The 23,339-nt window shown below is 41.7% G+C and overlaps 1 protein-coding gene across 1 annotated transcript in view; it reads right to left on the minus strand.

Annotated features, from left to right (window-relative positions):
• APCDD1 (APC down-regulated 1) overlaps positions 1-9,863 on the minus strand; it is a 38,625-nt gene extending 28,762 nt beyond the window's left edge. Inside the window, exon 1 of the mRNA XM_036244942.1 lies at positions 9,743-9,863. Coding sequence (XP_036100835.1) covers positions 9,743-9,800 — 58 coding nt within the window. The 5' untranslated portion in view covers positions 9,801-9,863. The remainder of the gene's footprint in view (positions 1-9,742) is intronic.
• Positions 9,864-23,339: the final 13,476 nt, after the last annotated feature.

Here is a 23,339-nt window from a genome sequence, read left to right on the forward strand (position 1 = left end):
ATTGTTTTCTTTAACACAGGGCCTGGCACACAGTTCTCATTAAAGGTTAGCTGTTGTTATTTTAAATAATAATCAGACTCTCAAAAAGTCCTTCCTAGCTAATAGTACAGTTAAAATGATGGTAAAAGTCATCCAGAGCCAGGCTCACTCTGAGGACAGGGTGCTCAGAGTAAACACACAGGGCTCTCTGGCAAAGTTAACTGGTAACCCTGATGTAGAAAAGGGTGGGACCCAAAGTACCAGTCTCTGTGGTTATTGACAAGTTCCACTCAGTTTAACAAATACCTATTCACTGTTACTTCATATATTTTAGAAGCCGGCAGCCCAAGGGAGAATAAAGATGAGTTTTTCTGACCTTGAGGCTCCTAAGGTGTCACTGACCTAAATGTCAGAGAACGAGGGGAGAGATGATGAAGGAGCTCTGGGAGGAAAGCTGGAGTTCAAAGGCAGAGGAAGAGAGGTGAGGCCAGGATGTGCATGGGTCATGCATAAGGCTAGAGTCACACAGGAAAGGAGCCTACAGTTATGTTTTTCACCCAGGGGTGGAAAAAATAAAATCCAAGAGTGACCAATACACAATCATTAGAAAACAGGCAAAAATATAAATTACTCAAGGTTTCTAAAGTCAAATCTCCATTTCATTATTGCACTTATTAGAAAATAAGCAAAGCACACAAACCTGACAGGGCTGTCAGTCCAGAGGATGCCAGAGTGAGCAATCAGATGAAGAACAACTCTGCAGTTAGCACAGTACTTGGGACAATGTGATTTCAGGTTTACACTCTAGGGTGATACTGTATTTTCAAAGTGGAAGAAAGTGGGGTTGATATTTTTTTCCTTTTTATCTTTTCCCTTCAAAGGCCTCACCACCTTGATTACTCTTAGGGAGAAAAACTTAGGTCAAGTAAAATGAGGAGTGTCTATAGGTAGGAGAAAGTGTCTCTTAGGTCTGCAGTTAACCGACAGTGGTCTCCAATATTTACATGGCTCTTCTGGTGTGGAAAATGTGGACAGCCACCTGGTCAGTGCGACTCAGTTGATTGGAGCCTTGTCCTGTAGACCAAAAGGTTGTGGGTTCAACTGCCAGTTGGGGCACATACCTAGATTATAGGTTTGATCCCAGGTTGGGGCACGTGCAGGAGGTAACCAGTAGATGTTTCTCTCTCACAGGTATGTTTTCTCTCTCTCTTATCTATTTCAATAAACATATTTTTTTAAAGTAAAAAAAGAGAAAATGTGGACAGCCTACTTATGAGAGCTGAGAATCAAAAGGTCATTTGAAGCACCAAGTTCAGCTACAGGAGAAGCCAAGTGTAACAGCTATATCTCTATACCCTTCTCTGGATCAGCCATGGTAGACCCTCCACAGAGGCCAGACTTGGACTTCTGGTCAACACAGGGACCCCTGAATTTACTGCGTCACCTGGAGTATGTCAACTACAATATGGGACTGAAACCAGCAACTCACTTATTCAGAAGGGCCAGGCACTGTTTTAGGTATAGAAGCTATAAACATTATGCCTTGAGGGAGTCTCAGTTGGGAAAGGAACCAGGTTCCAGATAGGCTTGTAGAGGGACTCATAGGGACAGAGGCAGCAGGCCTTGTTGGGGTTCATGGAAGGGCAGCTAGGCCTTGAAGAATGAACAGAAGTGGTCTAGGCAGAGCACATTCAAGCATAAGGAGGCAGGCAGGAGAGATCTGTGTAGGAGGAACTGGAGAAAGCTCAGGGAGGGGAGATCACAGGATGGCTCAGGACAGAGCAGCAGCAAGAAAATAAAATAAAATTTAATAAAATAAAGGGCCATGATGAAGAGTGCCATGTGTGATACTGAGTGTGAATTTAACTGCCAAAAGATTTTTAAAAATATATTTTTATTGATTTTTTTTTTTTAGAAAGAGAGGAAGGGAAAGAGAGATTGAAATATTGATGTGAGAGAGAAGCATCAATTGGCTACCTCCTGCATGCCCCCTACTGGGGATTGAGCCTGTAACCCAGGCATGTACCTTGACCAGGAATTGAACCGGGACCTCTCAGTCCATGGGACTGACACTCAATCCACTGAGCTACACTGGCCGGGTATAAAGATTTTGAGCAATATAAGAGCATGATAAGAATTCCATTTGAAAAGATCACTTTTCCCTTTTTTGGAGGAATGGAAAGCAGACTGGAAGCAGGAAGTTCAATTATGAAGCTTCTACAATGAATAAATGAGAAAGATAAAAGAAGGAACTGCTTTCAACAACTAGAAGTAAATATTTTTTGTAGTCTTGGAGAGGCACAGACCATTTTTTATACATTGTAGGTAACAGTGTTACCAAGAAATTATATTAAAAGAAAGAAAAGATGGGCATAACGGAAAGAGGGAAGGAGGAAAGTAGGAAACTCTATTAATTTAGCATTGCATCTGATGAAAAAATTTTGCAAAATATTTATATGCCCTATCTTAATACATCTTAAATTGTGTAAATCAATCATCCTGGCACTTAGCAATGCAGTAATAAACCATGGCAACTAACTACAATGATAGTTCCTGTCTGAGTATACCTATTATTTATCATAATAAATGTGATTATAGATAATAACTTTTTAAAACTTCCATTTAATTGGATTTTTGCATAATTGGAAGTGTTGGCTAATCAAAATATTTGGTTGTTGAAAACTCTGCCATTGTATGTTGAATGCAGGTGACATGATGACCTTTCTCGGATGATTCAGGTTCTTAAAGTGGTTTAAGGTGATTATTAGGAACATCACCATCCATAGGATGGTGCTTTGGATACAGAGGTACTGGAGTGAACAGGAAATAGTTCTGTTTAAGCCATGAAAGGTTTTTTCCCCTTATTATTCTTATAAGACAAGAGTGAGAAAGTATGTGTGTAAAAGTACACACACAAATAACATCAACATTTTGATTAATTAAGGATTCTTAATGTTTTGGTTAATTGAAAAGACTAATTAATTGGGTTCCCATTCATTAAGATTCTGCTATAAATGAATCCAAGGAAAAGAGTATCTCTAAGGATTAAGCAACTATACTATAAGAAAGTAGCTGTGAGTTTTTAGTCTTCAACATGGCTTTGGGCTAAGTCATCTGATATGTTCCTTTTTCCCTTGTATTTATACAAAGTAAAAATTATAATCATGGTGATAACTAAAGTTTGTATAACACTTGACAATACACTTTATGCATATTTTATCTCATTTACCAAGTGACAATTACTATACAAGTAAAGAAAGGAATAAGTGGAGAACCACATTTTAATGTGAAGTATTACACAGAGAGCCAGTCCATGATACCAACTAAACTGGAAACTCTCCATAGCACCATTCCCAGTCCAGTGGAATTCTGAATAAGGAGGTCATCAAAATGAGTTCACTATAAAATGGTCTCCAACATCAGGAGCCCATGACCTGGGCCCAGATAAAGTTATTATGACAAATAATATAAGTAAGTATAGGAGAAAGAAGGCAGACTCTGGAAGAAAACTGTTCACCTGTTGAAAACAAATTAATTCCTGAAGACTTTGGGGTACAATTTCATATATTATCACTTCCAGAGAACTAAATGAAATCCTGGAGCTCTGGAGGGTTTATTCACATGCATGCATATGTGTGGAATAAATTACTCCACAACAGTAATCCTAAATGACTATAGAATGATCTTAATTACTGTCATCGTAGCAATAGTCTACTCTTCAGAGAGTGAAAACTCCCAATGCTATCAAATAACCAGATGTCCCAAAATGAAAGGAAGCATAGGGTTGATCATTTCTGCAGAGATTTCACCCTAAATACAAAGCCTATGTGACCAGGTAACTGTTTCCATCACTGAATTGGCAAGATTATGCATTCAGAAAGCAGTCCTTAGCCGTTTCCAAACGGGGACAAATACAGCATTTCTACTAGAGTCATCTGCAGCAAAATGTACTCCTAAACCATGGTTCTCTCAAAACCCAATCCAGTTAATTGATGGGACCAAACAGAAGGATGAAGGGTGTTGAGAGGGGTAGGAGTAAAGTGCTTGCCTTTTGAAACTCAATATTCATTCATTCAACAAATACTTGAGAGCCTACTGTGTGTAAGGTTATCTTTTAGGCATGGACTACTGTTTTTACATGTGATAGGAAAAGTTAAAGGACAGTATACCGCAGGTCCACATCTCCGATTTTTCTAGATATATTCTTCAGTTTTCACCTACCTATCTAGATTGAGAACCACAAGTTCCAAACTAGGTTACACATAATGAAATGTAAAATTAGTTGGGAAGGAAACAATTTTCAATCACACTTTGAAATAATCTTTGATCAGGTTAGTGTCTATATATGTACTTTAATGTTTAAAAAAACAACTAAAAAGGCTAAATAAGTATGTCAAAACATTAGCAATGTTTGTCTCTGGATAGAGGGTTTTAAATGATTCTTTTCTAGTTCATTTTACATGTTTCTGTACTTGATGTAATGTGACATGTAGTCCTTTGATAATCAGAGTGAGAAAATACTCTCAAGTTAGAACTGGTGTGATACCTAAAAACTTAAAGCAGATAAAATGAGACTGATTAGATTAAATGCAGGTAATTGCTTAGCCATGAAATTGTCCTGCCCAATTAAATAAGCAGCCATTACAGTAAATGTGTGCTTTGAAGTGGATGCTGCTAGATAAACTCCAGCACAGCTTTTCATGTTTTGGAATAAAAGCATGTAGTATCACAGACGTACTGGATTTTACTACCACATGGGTACCTGTGCTTACCAAGCTCTTGCTTTTACTTCCATTGTTTTTTTAGCTAAAAACAAAGAGAGCTAGTTTTGCCAATCTTTAAAACTTCATAACTAAAGGTATTTTCTCTTTATGAGAAGTATAATGAAGTCAAGATTTCAAATTCCTGGCTTCATTTTACTTTAGTTGGAGAGGAGGTAATTTTCTGTCTTTTTCTTCTAATGCCATGGTCCCCAGGCTAGACACTGGGGTTGAACCACCACTTGCTAAATTTACATGTTGAGTCTGTAGCTGACTGCTACTGCCACACCCATGCTCTTCAGCACAGTTGGGTGCATGTGTGTGGGGGGGGTGTCCACGCGCGCAGTGCGTTGGGACTCCAGGCAGAGAAAATGCTGCAGTCAACCATAGTGACACTCTCCCAGCTCTGGGGCTCCGCAGTAAGCTTTTCTTCCTCCCCCTAGATATTCTTCAGGACTCTTCAGGAAAGGGGGACGGTGCCTCCTCACAATCCCTGTCCATAGCAAGCAGTGACACTTGGCACATAGGTTAGCTGAATAAATAAATCTGGAAAACTCTTAGAGAACAGAATACTGTTAATTATTTTGGGGTGACATCATATCCTTTTTCTAACCTATATACCTATCATGGGACTTTCCATAATAATTTTACTCCCCAACTAAAGAGAACTAAGTGACCTATACATATAAAATCTTGACACAGCCCTGGCTGGTTTTGCTCAGCGGTTAGAGCATCAGCCAGTGGTTCAGAGAGACCTGGGTTCGGTTCCCCTTAAAGGCACATATCTCGGTTGCAATTTGTCCCCAGTCCTGGTTGGGTCGTGTGAGAGGCAGCCACTCAACGTGTCCCTTTCACATTGATGTTTTTTTCTCTCTCTCTCTCTTTCTCTCTCTCTCTCTCTCTCTCTCTCTCTCTCTCTCTCTCCCTCTCTTTCTTTCTCTCTCTACCTCCCTCCCACTCTATCTGAACAAAAAATGGAAAATGTCCTCGGGTGAAGATAAAAAAAAAATCTTGACACAGTGAGAAGTCATGCTTGGACGATGATGGCAGGTTTTTTACTGAAGTTTCCTCTGTAATCACTTCAACTCCATAGGCAGAGTCTATTAACATGTCCTGCTATGTAAGCTTTCAGTAGTGGGGTACTATCACTATCTTTTTATGTTTCTAGTCTTAAAACGTTTTATGCTTTATTTTAATTGATTATGTCAAGCTGTTATCGGTCTGTCCCTAAACAGTATGTAATTAACAGTGCTATTATTCACTCATGTTTAGTTCTTTTCTCATTTACTGGCTAGTGTAGCTCAGTTGGCTGAGCGTCGTCCAGTGCATCAGGAGATCGCAGGTTTGATTCCCGGGCAGGGCACGTGCCTGGGTTTTGGGCTCGATCCCCAGTGGGGGGGTGTTTCTATTGCTCTCTCTCTCTCCCTTCCTCTCTAAAATCAATAAAAGCATATTAAAATAAAGAATGAACATGGCGATTATAGATCTGCTTAACCATATGTTTGAAGCAAGTCAATTTATTTCACAAAATAATATTTAACATATGTCTAAGAACCTTGCCCCATTATGAGCAGATGAGTCATATTCCTTTTTAACATTTCCTTTTATGACTAAGGGGGAAAAGGTGCAGAAAAAGACAATGTTTTCTGTTTACAAGAACTATCTTCAGTAAAATAGTATTTCAAAGATTATTTTTTAATCATATTTTAAAATACTTCCTCACATTTTGTTGGTTAAGCTATCATTTGGTAATATACAGTTTTTAAATATTTTGAAAGAATATATGCTTGAATAAGAGAATAGTTCAAAAATGTCTTCACCTTTCAGAAAAATCCATGAATTTTACAAAAGTAAACAGCATTGGGAAATAAGAACATCAGCTCCAAAACTTAAAATAAAATAAAAGAGAATTAGCACTTTGCTGTGCATTAAAGCACCATTTATTCTGGAATACCTCATGCTAATCTGTGTTTTTGAAACCGAATGATTTTTGTGGTTTTACATCTAAGTAAAGAAAACAGTGATAATGGACATCTTCCAGCTGCATACCTTCACGACATTTAATAGGTTTTATTTGGATTAAGAAATGCAATTGTTTTCAGAAGTTGAGGGAGAGGAAAGTAACACTGACATGTATACTTTTATGCCATCAAATTTTGAACTTGAGTTTGCACTACATTTCCAGTTTTAGAAAACAGCAAAAATAAACAATGGACTTGGGTCTTACCAGACCTTAATTTACTCACTAATAGGACCTAAAGGTGATTTATAACTTGCAATTAGTGGAAATAAAAGTAGCTCAAAAATTGACAAAGATTGCGTGCCAACCGTAACAGCATCCCCACAGAGAACTTTAGTGTGACTTATCAGTGTAACAATCCATGAATGTGTGAAACTAAATTTATTAATATTTGTCACAAGTACATTTATAATCACAGAAAATATAATTTTACCTACTAATCACTACCATTAATAGACAGATGTGTCCTATGATTAGCAAAATAAAATGCTTATTTATCAGGAAAAAATCATTAAGCTGTTCTAAGGAGATTTCAGGTAATTTCCTTCAGACTTATAATGTCTATTAAAATATATGATCAAGTGATATCTGTTACTACAGAAATTTTAAATGCTTGCAAAACCCCTAACTACAGAGAATGACAGCCATTTTCTTGGGTTAGGTGGTTTCTGTCAAAACTACTTCAATCAAGTAAAAATTAGGCAAAAAAGGAGGAAAGCATACCCAATTCCTTCCTGGTGTTTTATATTATCCTAATGAATTATGATAAGCCTTTCTTCAATCCTGAGAATTTATACATTGAACAACTATTCCATGTTTATTTTCTTCCCCCGAGTCGGACATTTCCTGCAGAATCTAAGTAGACCTCTGGGGGAATGTTAATAACTTTGCCATTGTAGAGTCACTTTAAAACTGGATAACTTTTTGGAGGGTTATCCATGTCACCCAATTAAACTTTACAAACCTTTGTTTTTTAATCTTTTATCCTCATGCTCAACACGTACACACACACACACGCAGGGTCTGGCCCTACAGTCTTCCCATTTACCATTTACCGCATAGACTGTCCTCTCCATACTCCCTCCAAACTGTTCTCCCAGCACAGGGCACAGCTGGGTCTGGGTAATCCCTGATCCCAAGGAGTTCAGGTCAACTCAGATTCAAATTTGGAGATTTGGGGCTATACTCAGACCTCACTAAGGATATACATGGGCTCTTGTTACCTGCTGGCTTTTAAAATCCAAGCTGGGACTAGGGAGGTAGGAAGTGTAATTACAACCCCCACCTCTCAGAGGAAGGAGAAAAATTTCAGTATGAACTGGCCCAGTCTGCATCTAAAGGATCTTGCTTTTGTAATCCAAAAGTCAATGGTTTTATGCAAAAAGTAATTGTTTTTGCCAAATTTCAAGTAATTTTTCATTTTAAAGTCATTTGACCATACTATCTTTTTTCTTCACAGATATTACAACAGATTTTTTAAAAGAGAACAATTTTCTCCGTTTCATCTCCCTCACCCTCTTTTTTTTTTTTTTGGTGTGTGTGGCAGCTGCCGTTTGATCTGTTCATTGGCTCTGATTTGTTTCATGTTTCAGCCAAAGATGAAAACTACTCTGTAATTCTAAGCAGATGGGCCTAGGAGTGCAACCCTATAATTATACCTTCTCTCTTTGGCCCTCGAATTGCAAGCCTTCCATCCTAACTTTTAAAGTCTGGGAATCACTAGCATTCAGAATACACCTTGGCAATCAGGCAGGTCTAGCCCAGTCCAACATGTTTGCAAGGGCTGTGGAACTGTGCTGCCCAAGCCCCCTACCCAAAGTAGGGCTACAAACAAAACAAACAAAAAACAGCCATGTACAGCTTAAGGTTAACCTTCCTAGATCTTCTAGGGTGGTCACAGCTTGATCTGCAGTGCTAGCTACAGTGCATTCTGAAGCTCCATCTAGCTGCAGGTCCTACTCAGAAATGTAGTGTCCTTGGAGTGTACTGACCTGATCTACAGAGGTTTGGGGTGGTTGCAGTAGGTACCGAGGAGGGAAAGCCAAGCTCCCGGTGGAGGCGCTCTGCTGAAAAGTCAGGTGTCCACCATTAAGGAAAGTTCACTCAGGACATCTGAATCAGCACCATGTGTTCTGTCACTGCCTGTCCTGATGATGAACACCATTCTACCACAGAATCTGCTTTGGCGACTCCCAGGGAATTGTCTTCTTTTTCTCAGGGCAATTCCTGGAACTCTCTTAAAGCGCTGATGTTCTCTGGGTAAGAATTTACTAGAGATGAGAAAATGTGGCACATGAAGCCCAGAAACAAAATGATCAAGCTATGGTATGAGGGAATTAAGCTTAGCGTTAAGTCTCAGAAAATTTAGAAGACTGGTTTTAATGATCACACCTTGGCTATTATAAGTCCCTGCTCCTTGAAACTGCATCCAGTCTACTTGGAAGAGAACCCCATCACTACCTTTTCAAAAAACACTAGTTTTGGTAAGCGCACACAGACACACCCGCGAGCTGTTTTTCTGCTTAAATAACCCTAGTTTCTCTTTACAGTCCCATAAAAGTTTGGACCACATCAAGAGCCCCTCCTGTACTTTGACACTTTGGAAACAGGATCGCAAAGCCTGCCATTTCATGACAGTCTACAGTCTGAAAATCCAACGGCGGATAGAAGTTTTCCTTAAGACTTGAGGCAATCGATTAAGGAGATAAAAGTTGTGAGAGGTATGCACCCTTCCAGAAAGAACACTCCAGCCGCCAAAGGGCTCTGGGCGCTGCCAGAGAAGAGGAGCTCGGAGCCTAGGAAACGCCGAGCCCCTCTTTCAGGGGTGAGCAGGAGGAAGCAGGCTAGGCTGGTGCGGAGACCGGGAGCCGCCGCGATGGAGACCGGCTCCGCCGGGAGGCTTCGGCCGCCCTGGGGGTTCCCACCCTCCGGCTGCGGCGGGCGGTCAGTCACCACCACCACCCGCCCCCTCACCGGAACTCACCGTGAAGCAGGAGGGCCGGGAACAGGTATGTGAGCAGGAGGCGGCACAGACAGGACATCTCCAGTCCTCCTCCGGGACCTCCCGCGCGCCCCGAACCACTCGAGCCGCTAGCTGTCCGGGGCCCCTGTTCCCCGGGAGCCGCCGCGGCGCCGCGCGCGCTCTGCCCCCCCGCCTCCAGCCTGGGACAACACGACGAGGCAGCCGCAACGAGCGGGGCGAGCGCTTGGGCGCGGAGACACGGGGGCGGGTAGGCTCCTCGGCCCCAGCCCGTGAGCGGCCGGGCCAGGCCCGCGATCAGGCGGCCGCGGCGCGGGGCCCCATACCCGGGGGACGCGGCGCGGGGGCTGCGGGGCGCGCGCTCCCTCGGCGCCGGCGGGCCCCGCGCGCCCGGCCCGACCGTCTCCGCGCTCCCGGCCTCTCCGCGCCCGGCCCCACCGCGTCCCGCCCCGGCCGCCGCCGCAGCGCGCACCACTCCGAGCTGCAGTGGTCGCCACTGCCACCGCAGCTGCAGCGTCTCTTCATATTTCCCGAGCGCCGCCGGCGGGGCGGCCGGGCCGCAGGGCGGAGGAGGGGCCGGGGGGAGGGGTCCGGGAGGCGACGCTGCGCCACCGCCTCCCCGGCCCCCGCGGGGGATGGGGGCGCGGAGACTTGAAAAGGCGCGTCGGGCACCGCCTCTCCCCCTCCCGCCTCCCTCTCCAACCTCCCCTCTTCCACCTCCTCCCCCACCTTCTCTTTTGCTGCTCCCCCCCAACCCCTCCAGCCTTCCTCTTCCCTCCGCCCCCTTTCCCTTACCCTCCTCACTCCCAGCCCCCCTTCTCCCGAAAGTGCCCCCTCTCTCCCGACTCCAGGCTCTGCGCAACCCTTCCTCTCCTCCTGCTCAGCTGCCCACTCCTTGGGAGCTTCCTTTTGCGAAGGACTGACAGCCCTTGGCACCGCCGGCAAGGAAAGAAAATGTGCCCTTCACCTCCCTGCCTCCACTCCCGGCCCCTTGAGACCCTTTCTTGTTCCCTGCACAGGGGTGCATGCACCACTTGTGAAAGATGTTCCAAAAGGACAGGCTGGGGGCGCTGCAAGGCTGGGGTCTCAGGTGAGGTCTAAGAAAAGTTGGCTTGCAAAGATTGTGTGTGAGAGAGAAAGAGGGGGAGGGGGAGAGGGAGAAGAAGAAGAGGAGGAAAAGAGGAAGAAGAGAGATTACAGAAGAGTTGAGTTCTGGAAAATTGCTCACGATGGGTGTTGCAGTGCCTGGCTCCCTCAGCAGTGCAGTGCTTGTTTTAACTGAAAATCCCCATCACAGGTTAGTGGCTGGGTTTCCCTAGTGAGCACCAGAGAGCCCTGTCACAGGTCCCAACCTGTGAAGGGAATGGTGTAGGCAGCAGGAGCCCTTTCTCTTTTTCCTCCCCCGTCCAGGAGGCAAAGGACTTGTTGAAACAAGGGAGAAATCGTAGAGAAAGACTCCCTGTCAGTCCCCTAGAAAGTGTACCCAGGCCCCTTCTGTGGGTAGTCCTCTCTTCCAGGCCAAGTCTTGATTTTTATTTACGTTCTGTGGGTCTGTAGGGGTATGTTCAATTTTGCATGGGCTTTTAAGACCCAAAGGCAGAAACAATTTCCACTTTCTTAATCCCCCAGGGCACTGGAACAAGCTGCTTTCTGTAAATGGTGGCTCCCTTGCTTGGCAGAAGTGGTGGGGACTCTTATTTATCTGGAGGTCTTTCTCTGCAAAGGAACCCCAGCCATTCTGAGACTCCCAGGAAGAGGTTTATTCAGTCTCCTAGGCTAAATGTCACCTCCTCCTCACACTAAGGAGCAGCCATGGAACCAGATGGAATCAAGAGAAAACATTTCTTAACTCAGCTGTGCTGATGTTTTTCATAAATAAAAACGCTTAAAAGAGAATGCCTAACTTACCAAGAGAATGTTCTGCCTCTTTGAACAATGTAATCATTAAACTCCTTATGCTTTAGACTTTAAAAACTAGTCAGACCTTAGCATCAGTGTGAAATTTAGTAAAATAAATGAGAGTACATTTGATAGTTTCCACTTTTTCTTTTTTACTTTTTTATTTTTATTTTTTGCTGAAAAAGTCATGTCTCTTTTGATGTGATGGAGCTGATACTGTTTGATGTGCTTTAATTTTTATTGCCATCATTATCACCTTTCCATCTTTAATATGAAGGATCATTAAGTTATACCATCTGCCTAGCTCACAAGAATTTTGTGAGGATTAAAGTGCCAGTGTTTGCAAATCTTCAATTTAAAAAACTCCCTGCCTGTGAAAAAGGGGGAAGATTGTCATAATAATGCCTGTGAGCAAGAGCATTCTTTTGAGTTGGCCTTTGCTCTGCAAGCATCTCTCTGGATCAACTTTGTTCCTTATCACTTCGTTGTCTCTCTTGCTTGTCTCTGTTACTGGGTTTGGGTAGCAGATGATTTGTGGATTTGAATGTTGCCCAAGGGTCAATCAAGTTTAAAGCAGGAACTTTATTTCCTAACGAATGTTGGGCAGTTTAAAATGATGTAAACAGCATATTTGGCTGCTTAAGCAAAACATTAGCCTTGTCACCAAGCACACAGCTAGACAGTGTCTAGCTTTTATAGGTCTTTTAGTCACTTGATGCCTTTTAAGCTATCCGGGAATATCTGAAAGAAGCAAACAACATAAGAGAGTGTTAAGAATGGTGTGTTTATGTATAAGCAACTGGGTTGATAGTAATTAAAAATGTTAAGGTCATTTATCACATTAGCAACAGTTGGATAATACATTTACTCAAATAATTATTTGATTCTATTACCTAAAAAACTAAAACAAAAACAAAAAAGAAGGAAACCAGGAGATCAGCCGTAATTTGTGTCATCTTGACAGTCAAGTTGATTCAATCTTTGTTTTTCCAACTGGTTTCATTGGTGTGGTATAAACATAGCCAGGATGATGTCACCAGTTTGAAATTTGTGTTGCCAGTTTATTTTCCACATGTAGCGTTATAGATTTAAGTTCTCGACCTTCAACATAACATCTTGCCAGAGCTGCTACTCCCAGATATGCCCTTATTGCCTTCTGCTTGTCTACAAGGTGCAGACTATAGCTACAGGGTTCATTTTGTGGGTTACTTTTTACTTTCGCTATTAGTGTACTAACTTCTGGAGGAGAATAATGGAAAAAAATACAGTATACATTGGTCTTAGAGTAATTATATGTGGATATATGCTTAGAGTAATAGAATTGGGAGGAAGGGATTTCTAGGAAGGTGGTTATGAGCTCCATATCTTAATCTGCCCACTTGAAATCCACACAGAGAATTTCCCCAGTCCACTTGTAAGGACCAAACCTTGAGCTGGAGTTGTGTAGCTGGGCCCTGGTTATAGCAGGAGAGTCCCTGGCCAGGGCAGCTGGACAAAATTCCCTTAGCAGCATCAATAAGTATGTTAGAATATTCAGCGCTACTCATAAATAACTTGTCACATCGATGGGAAAGAAAAAACTCAAAGGGACTGAGTTCTCAGCCACACAGCACATCACAGGCAGACTTGGAACTACCATGGTTGTTCACTCACCAGCTCACCAGGCCTCTCATGTTTACCAAGCGGTCTTTTCCCATGAGCACTGATGATCCTAACTAAGAGCCTCTATTATTGGCTCAGTCTTTGAGTCAGAACCAGCCCATTGCTTTTCCACAGTCATTCTGAATCAGGAGCAAATTTTCTGGGACATCTGGGCTGGGCACAGAGCTTGAGTGATGACCTTTGCTTGATTTTCTTAGGAGGGTGTCTCAATTTTTAGTAAACACAATAATAGAGAGCTCAAATGCATTGTTATCCTGGCAGTCTTGAGGAAAATTTCCTGTAAAACCTATGCTACAATTTGGTTTCCTAATGCAGTCCTTGTGAAAACTGAACTCATTGCAACTCATTTGGAATTTCAGAGAGTCCAGGTCTTTCAGGTCTTGAAGAAATGATAATGTTAAGCGGGGTCAAAGGAATTAAAACATTAATTTAAAATCATGTTCAATTATGTGTATGGTTGAAAGCATTTAAACTATCTCTGCATCGTCAGAGGCTGAAAAATGTCATCAGGAAAAATAGACTTTTTTTGAAAGTTGCTAGATGTTATCGCCAAGCCAGTGACCCCGGGTAATTCCTCTAGACTGTAGACATCTGGAGGACAGGACTGGTGCTTAGTTATCTCTATACTCCTTTCAGCACCTATTTTTTCAAAATACCTAGAACACCTAAGCCAGTGTTTTGTCTACAGTAGGACTTTACTAAATGGTAAAGACTTTATAAGGGTTCTTTTTGTTGTTGTTTTTATCCTCACCTGAGGACATTTTTCCATTTTTTGTTCAGATAGAGCGGGAAGGAGAGAGAGGAAGAGAGAGAGAAACATTGACGTGAAAGGGACACATCAAATGGCTGCCACCCGCACGACCCAACCAGGGCCGGAGACAAACTGCAACCTAGGTACCTGCCCTTAGCGGGAACCGAACCTGGGTCTCTCTGGACCCCAGGCCAACACTCTAACCACTGAGCCAAACCTGCCAGGGCTGGTAAAGACTTTAAACTGAGAAAAAAAGTGTATAGCACTTCCTCAGAGGCAGAGCTAATAAAATTATCCTGAGGAGTCCTTAGGAAGGGGTATACTTCTGAGTTATATTTTTTAAAACGTGTTAATTAGAACAAACTATTTTGAAAATAAAATATACTTTGATGTATCTTTGAGTTACATAGTCTTCTAAACTTACGAAATTAAAGACTACATTGTATTTTATATTCATGGCAGCTGTCCGAGAAAACAAATAAAATGTTTGTGAGCTTAGCATTCATTTGTTAGTTCATTCATTCATTTATTCATTCATTCATCCAACATGTATGAATATCATATATATATGTGCAACATCCAAAAATAAGGATATGTATGAGAGTGATTTAGATTAGCCATCTCTTCACCCTCTGTCTCATGTTTGTTTGGGGCCTGATGAGAAGACTGAGGACCCTTACCACTGGAGGAAAATAAAAGCAATAAAGAACCTCAGGAACACTTTGTCTGTATTTTCATGTGATTTTCATAATATTCTTTCTTGTAGTGCTAGTTGCCTTGTACATCTAACTGCTTTATCTGATTAACTAGATTATTTGATTCTTTGAGGGCAGGAAGAAAATCGAATATTATGTTTGCATCTCCCTCCCAACCCTTTTACAAGTCCTTCCATAATGGGCATTTGGAAGGTAGATGATGCAGAATAAGATCAGACCATCAAGAAAAAGTCTTTATGAGGCCGGCACCACCCGAAGCCACTGCAGTACAGAACTATAGACATAGGAACATTGGTATTCAATTCGAACTACAGACACAAAAACACTGGTATTCAATTCGAGCACTCCCTGGGTTGCTATGGCATACACAGCAGTGCTCAAACGTGTTGGCAAGTGAGACACAGTACACACGTTTGTTAAGGAGCCAGATGCGCAAGGCTCAAATCTTTCAGCTGGAGGACCTTAGGCAAATTACCTAAGTTAACATGGCTATAAAATGGGCAGGCTATATCTGCATGTGGTCAAGCACTATGTAAGTGTACCCTAAAAATAAATAACTCAATAATAATAATTACTTTAGATTGACCATACATTCTCAACAATGGTGAAATTGCCTCCAAGGAGGCAAAAATTGATTCTTGGGGATGGGTGGTGAAAAAAAAAAAAAGCAATTAAGATGGTTTGTGGCCCTCCAAAGGGTATAATGTATATCTACATTATCTTCAATTTAAGTAGAGGGGCAAAAGGCTCCTTGTGGCCAATAATGAAAAAAAGCTTGAGAAACACCATACTAGAGGAATAAAGTATAAGATCAGTCCTATTATAATTAATCTTTTATTAATCATTTATAACAATTATTTCTTTAATTCACTGGTTTTCATTATACAAAACCAAATATGTTTTACTTCAACTCACCATCTGCAGCAGCATCTAATGTAACAAACAATACTGTTTATATTTGATTTAGATACTTCAGCTATTACTAGCCTCTCTTTACAGATAGGAAAACTAAGGCCAAAGAGATTGAATGGTTTGAAAATTATACAACTTATAAGGTAGAATCAATAGGTTTTCTAACTCCCAGAAAGGTGCTATTTTCAGCTCTAAGGTTGTACAAAAAAAAAAAAAAAATGCTTTTTACCTCTCAGAAATAGAAAATGGATTTTGATGTGTTTTGACACATTCACACTAAAAGGGGAATGCTGTACAGGCTATTTGGATATTTATTGTAGTTAGGATCTTAATGCTTGATGTCTTGTGTGTAAAATATTTAAACAGTTTAGTTTTTAAAACAGATTATTGCAGTCCACAAAATAGGTGGGTGGACCAGATAGTCACTAAAATGCTTCCCATTGGCAGCTGTGAGTCTCCGAACTTTTCAGTATGGGACCTGGCCAGTCTTTTCAAATGTACACATCTGTGTTACCGGGTTTGAGTTCTGCGTATTCAGAGTGGTGATCTGTATAGGTATGGCCCTGTGCAAACACATTTCATCTACCTGAACCTGAGGCCTCTAAAGCAGAGCTGAGATTAAACAAAACCATCCTCTGGGCAGCAAATTCAAGGTCACAAACTCCATAGTGATACTTTATCTCCATATTTTTGTTAACACTTCATAATTCTCAAAAGACTTCCAAATACTTGGTCTCTTCTGATCTTCATTCTTTCCTTCACTGCATCAATTCTGGCTTTGCTACTTCTAGAGATCTGCAGGTTCTTCTGTCCTAGCACCCCAGTATTTTCGAGTTCAGAGTAAGCTTTTGGTTATGATCATGACATAAGTTTCTAACATTCTGAAACTCATCAACTGAACCTTATTTGTAGTACTCAGCATTTCTTTGTCCCTACCTTAGTACCGTCTCCCTGCCCCTCTGTACAGCATAGCAATTGCGATTCTGTGAGAGTGAGCGTGGGAAGCAATACTCCTGAAGAGTTCATTCATGTTGAATTCAGCCCACACTGAATTTAACATGGTACTACCTTGTCATGAATTCCATGGAAGCTACTGCAGCATATAGACCTCATGAGCCATGACACTTTTAGAGGTGGGACTGCTTGCTAGAAGAAGGTCATTTGAAGAGGGCTGACCCCACATATTGTATTTAATTCAGTAACAGGCTTAAATTCTAGACCCTGCACAAAACTTTGCATGAACGACCTTCTCCTCTCTCCTCCCCTGCACTCATCTACTGCGCTGCCATAGAGAAATGTTTTTGCTATGGAGCCCAAGTGTTTGTGCAGGGCTGACCCTCAGTGTAGAAGGTGGGTGCTAGAGCTGAAGAGCCCTAAAGCACTGTACAGACAGAAGTAGTTATTACAGTGACTATCAGGGGACAAGTCTGATGGGCATTTGTCCAGGTCCAATGATTTTTATTTTTTATTTTTTTTTATTTTGTTTTCTTTATTGATTTTAGAGAGAGAAGAAGGGAGAGAGAGATAGAAACATCAATAAGAGAGAACATCGATTGGCTGCCTCCTGCATGCCCCCCCCCACTGGGGGTCAGGCCCATAACTTGGGCATGTGCCCTGACTGGGAATCGAACCGGCAACCTCTTAGTGCATGGGTTGACACTCAGCCACTGAGCCACACCGGCCAGGCTCCAATTCTTTTTAAATCTTCACCTTGGGTGCTGCTATAGGTACTCCCTTACTAGCCAGGCTGACTCAAAGAGATAAATTGGTGGTAGAACATGTCTGATCAGAGACTTCTACAGAAGCAATCACTGAAATCAGATTGTAGCAAAGTAATTTGAAAACAAATAGATGCTATCTCAAATAAGCCAAAGAACAGGAACAAAATAGTATAAGGAAAAATCACATTACAGAGAAATTTGAGAATAAAGCTGACATATAGAGAGAGCCAAGCAGCAAAGAAAGAAAAATATTTAAAACCTTTCTTCTTTATTCAATAAATATTTATTGAGAACCAAGTCTTTTTTTCTCCTCTTACACATCCCTGTGTCTTAGTTTAGATATCACTTCCTCCTCTTGGAAGCCTTCTTGGATCTCAAGCCATGTGTTTCTCCATTTCCCCATGGCAGCCCTGATCCTGTTGAGTGATGGCTGTTCACGTGATTAGGTGACTGTGGGAAGGCAGAGCTTCAGGCCAGCATTCAGGACAGTGCATGGCACAATTACACATATACATCGCATACATTTTGCTGAATGATTGAAACAATAAATACTATGTTCCAGACATCCAGCTAGGTGCTAGAAATAAAAATGTGAATCAAATCAAGTCCCTGTTCCTGGTAGCTCACAGCCAGTGTGAGGAGTGTGTTGGAATCATAACTTCTAGACACATTCAGTTGATAACCTAAGACAGGGTGACATGAGACCACAGGGAAAGCTGGGAAAAAATGAGGAGATAGGTAGTGGGTTTTATCTTCAATTCTGCTCCTAACAGTTCATGGTCTCAGTTTCTCAATTTGCGAGGCTAGGGCTTCCTTAGTCCCATCCCTATACTGAGTCCTGCCCTAAAGTAGGAGCAGAAGAAATTTTATGTGGCCTTAGCTTTGCTGGGTGGAGAAAATGGAGCCAGGAGCAATTCTAGACTTGTCTTGATTCCCCAGCACTCTGTTATGTAGTGTTCCAAAGCCATTGAAGGCATAATTCCTGATCTTCAGAAATATGTTCTTTAAATGATATTCCTTTTGGTGTCAGAAAATGACATTTTTACTTAACTTCTTTAAGTTTGGAATCAAGGCTATACATGGCTGGGCATATGAGAGATGAAAAGCATGTGACCCAATGTGACAGTGGCTGGGTGTCTAATACCGATGTAGCCTTTTGATTTAGTACTAGCATCCTTTTATTTGGGATGGAAATTTGAGCTGCTGAAGTCCTGTGTTTCCTCATGTCCCTGGAAGAGGGGAGTGAAAGTGAGACTTAGTTAGGTTAAGATGAGGGAAACCGTTTGTCCCTTATCCTTCACATTCCTCTGGATGGTGAGGTCTGGCTGTACCTGAATGAACTCATCCAATTCTTATAACTAATGAGTGATGAGCTATTTTCATCCCCATCTTACCCACAGAAAAACTCATTACCATAGGTGTTAATTGCCCAAAGTTTCAAAGCTAAAATGAAGCTGAACCAGGATTTGTATTCAGATTTCTGATTCCAAATCCTGGGCTTCTAAATACCACACTGACCCGGGTTCAACTCAGCATAGAGCTGGGCTTTGGAGGAGAAGGAGCATTTGAACAGGCACGTGCACTTCCCTGGGAGATGGAGAAACACATACCTGTCTGCAGGGCAGAAAGACTAACAGAATATATGGGAGAGGTTGTCCATAAAAACAAGTGTCTGCTGCAGGACAGGGCAGAGAGGAGCCAAAGATCTCCCCAGGAGAACATCTATGCACATTGTTCATTAGCCCATCCTAGTGCCCCATGATTCTCTGACGTGCCTGGGGAAGGCTATTGTAAAGGAGGTAATGTCAAAGGTGAGACACACCAGTCCCAAAGACACAATATTTGCTCTCTCTATTCCTGCTTCCCTTTTTCACATGTATACAGCAACACACATGTGCACCACACATATATGCACCTACACATTTGCAAATATATGTAGCTTTGAGAATATTTTTAAAAACTAAAATCTGCAGATACAAATATAGTAAAATGTGCATGGGACTTAGTGCTGGCAGATACATTCCTGATTTGAAAACCATTGGTTTCCAATAATTTCCCATGAGAATCTATAAAATTTTATCTGAGACCTTTCCAAACAGGTGTGATAACAGTAGAAGGAAGCATAATAATACACACAGTAGCATATTTTCACTTCTTCAATAACAGAGGCAGTATAACCCTGTGGTTAGGAGGGCAGGCCTTGGGTTCTGTCAGAACCAGATTAAAATTGTCTCTAGCACTTCTTGTCGGAGAGCCCTTATGCTTCTCATCTTAATGCACAGATGAGCATTAGGATTAGAGAAAAGACTCTCAAAAAGATGCACTTCCCATCCCTTCCCTGGTGCAGCCCTGGGCCATGCTGCACTCTGCCACACCCCACATCTGAGGGGACCTCCTTTCTTTGCCTACCCTCCCCAAAGATAGCAGAGTATCCTTATGTCCTCCACCCTTCCTCTTTAACAAAACAAGAATTTATCTCATCAACTTCTTCATAATAAAATATAAACAATCCTCCAAAGTGTTAGCATTTAAACTGCAGATGAAACCCTGGGCTAGAATGAAACTGGAAAGGTGCAATTTCAGGGATTATTTGGAAGTAGAAGGCAACACTGGTAAAAAGGCACCATCTGGAATAATCACCCCAACCTCAGGGCATCTCACCTTTGCTTAAGGGTTGCATTGTCTTGAGCCTCTGTGCTTGTATTTAAGAAGCTGTTCACTCCCTAGTGGGGGTATGAGTGAGAGAGCAATGGAGACTTGGCTTTGCTGTGTTTATTTTGAACTCAGGGAAGCCAGATTTCTCTTCCATTTACATTATGGCTCTGATTGTTTTATTTATTATTTTTAGCTGGTGGTGGAGAATTTGGTAATGCCACTGGAGTGTTGCCTTTTGGTTTTGTTTTAACTTGTAAATGTTATCTAGTTCTATTCGGTTTCCCACCTTATGCAATATAAATTCAGGATCTATATTATCTGAAACATTAATCAGGTTGCAAAATCCTTCCCCTTCCCATGTGAAGCAAAGAGAAAGAGTGGGACTTGGCTACAGATAAGCATCATACTATTTATTTAGATGAAAGTGTTTACTTCTCACATGTAGTCCTCCCCTCCCCTCCCCTCCCCTCCCTCCCCTCCCCTCCCCTCCCCTCCCCTCCCCTCCTCTCCCCTCCCCTCCCCTCCCCTCCCCTCCCCTCCCCTCCCCTCCCCTCCCCTCCCCTCCCCTCCTCTCCTCTCCTCTCCCCTTTCCTCTCATATATTCAGTCTCAATATCTTCTATAAGGTATTACTTAGTAGAAGACTTGACATTCAGGGCAGTAACCAAAATCTCTATGTACTTTCATTCCATGCTTTGCACTGATAGCCATATCTTCCATTTTTGGTGATGATTTTTCCATCATTGGCAAGTTGGAGATTCGAGATTTCTGGTCCATGTTCTCTACTGGCCAGCAGCCTCACTGATAAGGTCTCCTATAGTAGATGGGACATTAATGCATTTCAAGAGCTAGACCATGATCCCATAACCAAATATGCTGCTGGTCCCTTGTGTTGTCCAAGAACACGTTATGAAATGGGGAAATGCTGAAGACAGTTGCAAGTAGCGCTTTGTGTCATGATGCTCTTTGCAGGCTCTACACATAGTTCCAGATGGCTCAAAAGCCCAGGGCATGGAGATGGTGGCCTGGGGCTGGGGTATGGCTGAACTGAACCAAGAAAATTACTCTCATATCTTAGTATTACGCAAGGCAAAGATAAGTCTATTTTCACATCTGGGACTTTGGTATGTAGATGTCAACTATAACGAACTTATTTATAGCTCATTACGAGAATTAGTGTACCTGGCTTAAATAAATCAGCAGGACAGACTCCTACAGATGCCTATGATTGCTTCTCTTACTATGGAAAGAGGTTTGTTATTGCAGGTGAAAGCAGAGATATTTTCTTAGCCAGAGTTCCAAAGTAATTTTTCACAATTTTTACTCCTTTTGGATACAAAAGCCTTTAAAGTTAAAATAAATAGAAATGAAAAGATAGAAAACAAACGGTAAAACTAGAATCATTTGCCTGACTGCAATAAGTCTTGTGACTCTTTCCGAGAGGAAATACAAAGAAAGTTCCTTTTAGTCCTGCTGAAGGGTGAGCTGGTCATGTTTGTTTAAAAGTTCCCCTTTGTTTATTTTCTTCATTCAAAGTACAACAACTTTTAGTAATATAAAGATGCACATCTTCCATTTATTAAGTGAATTTTATTTCAAGTGGAGACAGAAATTGTTACAAAGGACAAATGGAATAGTTCAGCTTTAACTCATTTGCATTTAGGGGTGCAGTTTTACTTACAGTCCATAAAATATACAAAATGCCTAAAAACCAGCCAATTATACACGCAAAGAAAAATAATAATAGTATTAATTGACATTTATTTTACCATGAAATGAAGCCATCTTCAGGCAACTGCTAAATAATCAGGCTGTGTGTGTGTGTGTGTGTGTGTGTGTGTGTGCTGTCTGCTATATATATTCACAGAATACACATGGTAATATGAACAAACTGGAAAAACAAAACAAGACAAAGTTAATATTGTCAGCCAGTTCACAACCTCCTCTGAGCATTTTAACACTAACATTCATACAAAGAAAGAAAATATTAAAACCATATAGTACAGAACTAGCTCCTTTTATGAAGTATATGGAGTGTAGATGGTGTCACTAGATTAGACAACATGGCTTTGTAAACTAAACTAAACCATCTGCTGTCCGCTCTGCTCGAGGCCAGTGCATAGGGAGGCATAACTAGGGCTGGTATTTGCATTCACTGAGCACTCAGAGCACTAATTTCCTATTGTGCCTACTCCTGGTGATGGCCATGCCCAGCCTCAAGACAGATGACAAAAGAGGTGCTTAGCCTGGCTGCTGTGGCTCAGTGAATTGAGCATCGTCCCATAGACTGAGAGGTCCCAGTTTGATTTCTAGTCAGGGCACATGCCCAAGTTTTGGGCTTAATCTCTATTGGGGGGAGTGCAGGAGGCAGCCAATTGATGTTTCTCACATTGATGTTTCTGTCTCCCTTCCTCTCTAAAAAAAAAAAAATCATAAAAACATATTTAAAAAAGAGAGATGCTTAATTATGTAGCACTAATTTGTTAAGACTAGCTGGGACAAGATAGGAAGGCAATTAATCAGAGGCTTAGGAAAAATTCTGATCATGTCTTCTGGTGAATGTTGGGAAGATAAGACCACTAGGCTGCCTTATTCATTGCTGGGGTATTTGGCCTCTGAGGCTCATGGGCTTTCAGAAGAGCATACCACAGATGGCCGAATGGTGAAAAACAGGTTTCTCTTCTGTTGCTTAAGTGTATGGAGTCAGTGATGGTTTAGGCTCCCACCCCCCACCCCCCACCCCCCCAGTTACACTGAAGGTCACAACCACATCTACAGTGATCTGATTGGCTGTTTTGACAGCTGTGTCTCAAACCAGCATTTTGGCAGCACAGGTCCAAATATCTAGGTTGAAAACTGCTCCCCATTTTAAAATTAGTTCATACAGGATCAAATTGTGAGGTCCAGTCAGGGTCAGAAACATGATGCTGATATGCATGGTAATAAATGTAATAAATATGCATGGGACTAGAATAGTGCAGCTGGTAAAAGCATGGACTTTGTGGTATGATGGGCCTGGTTTCAAATTTTTAGTTATGCCACTTTGGCAAATTATCCAATCTCTCAAAAACCTTGTTTCTCATTTGTAAAATGGTAACAGCAGCAGTGTGTATCTCATAGGATTGTTGTGAGGATTAGAAGAGATGCTCAGGAAGCTCTGCACAAAATGCCTGGCGCCAAGTGAGTGTCAATAAATGAGTGCTTAGAGGCACTAGTTGAGCAGCCTTTGCAATAAACTGACCCCTAATGGTGCTAGCCTGTGCCAGCACCCAGCTGAGAGCTGAT

This window comes from Molossus molossus, unplaced genomic scaffold (assembly GCF_014108415.1).
Source record: "Molossus molossus isolate mMolMol1 unplaced genomic scaffold, mMolMol1.p scaffold_m16_p_6, whole genome shotgun sequence".
Taxonomy (NCBI): Eukaryota; Metazoa; Chordata; class Mammalia; order Chiroptera; family Molossidae; genus Molossus; species Molossus molossus.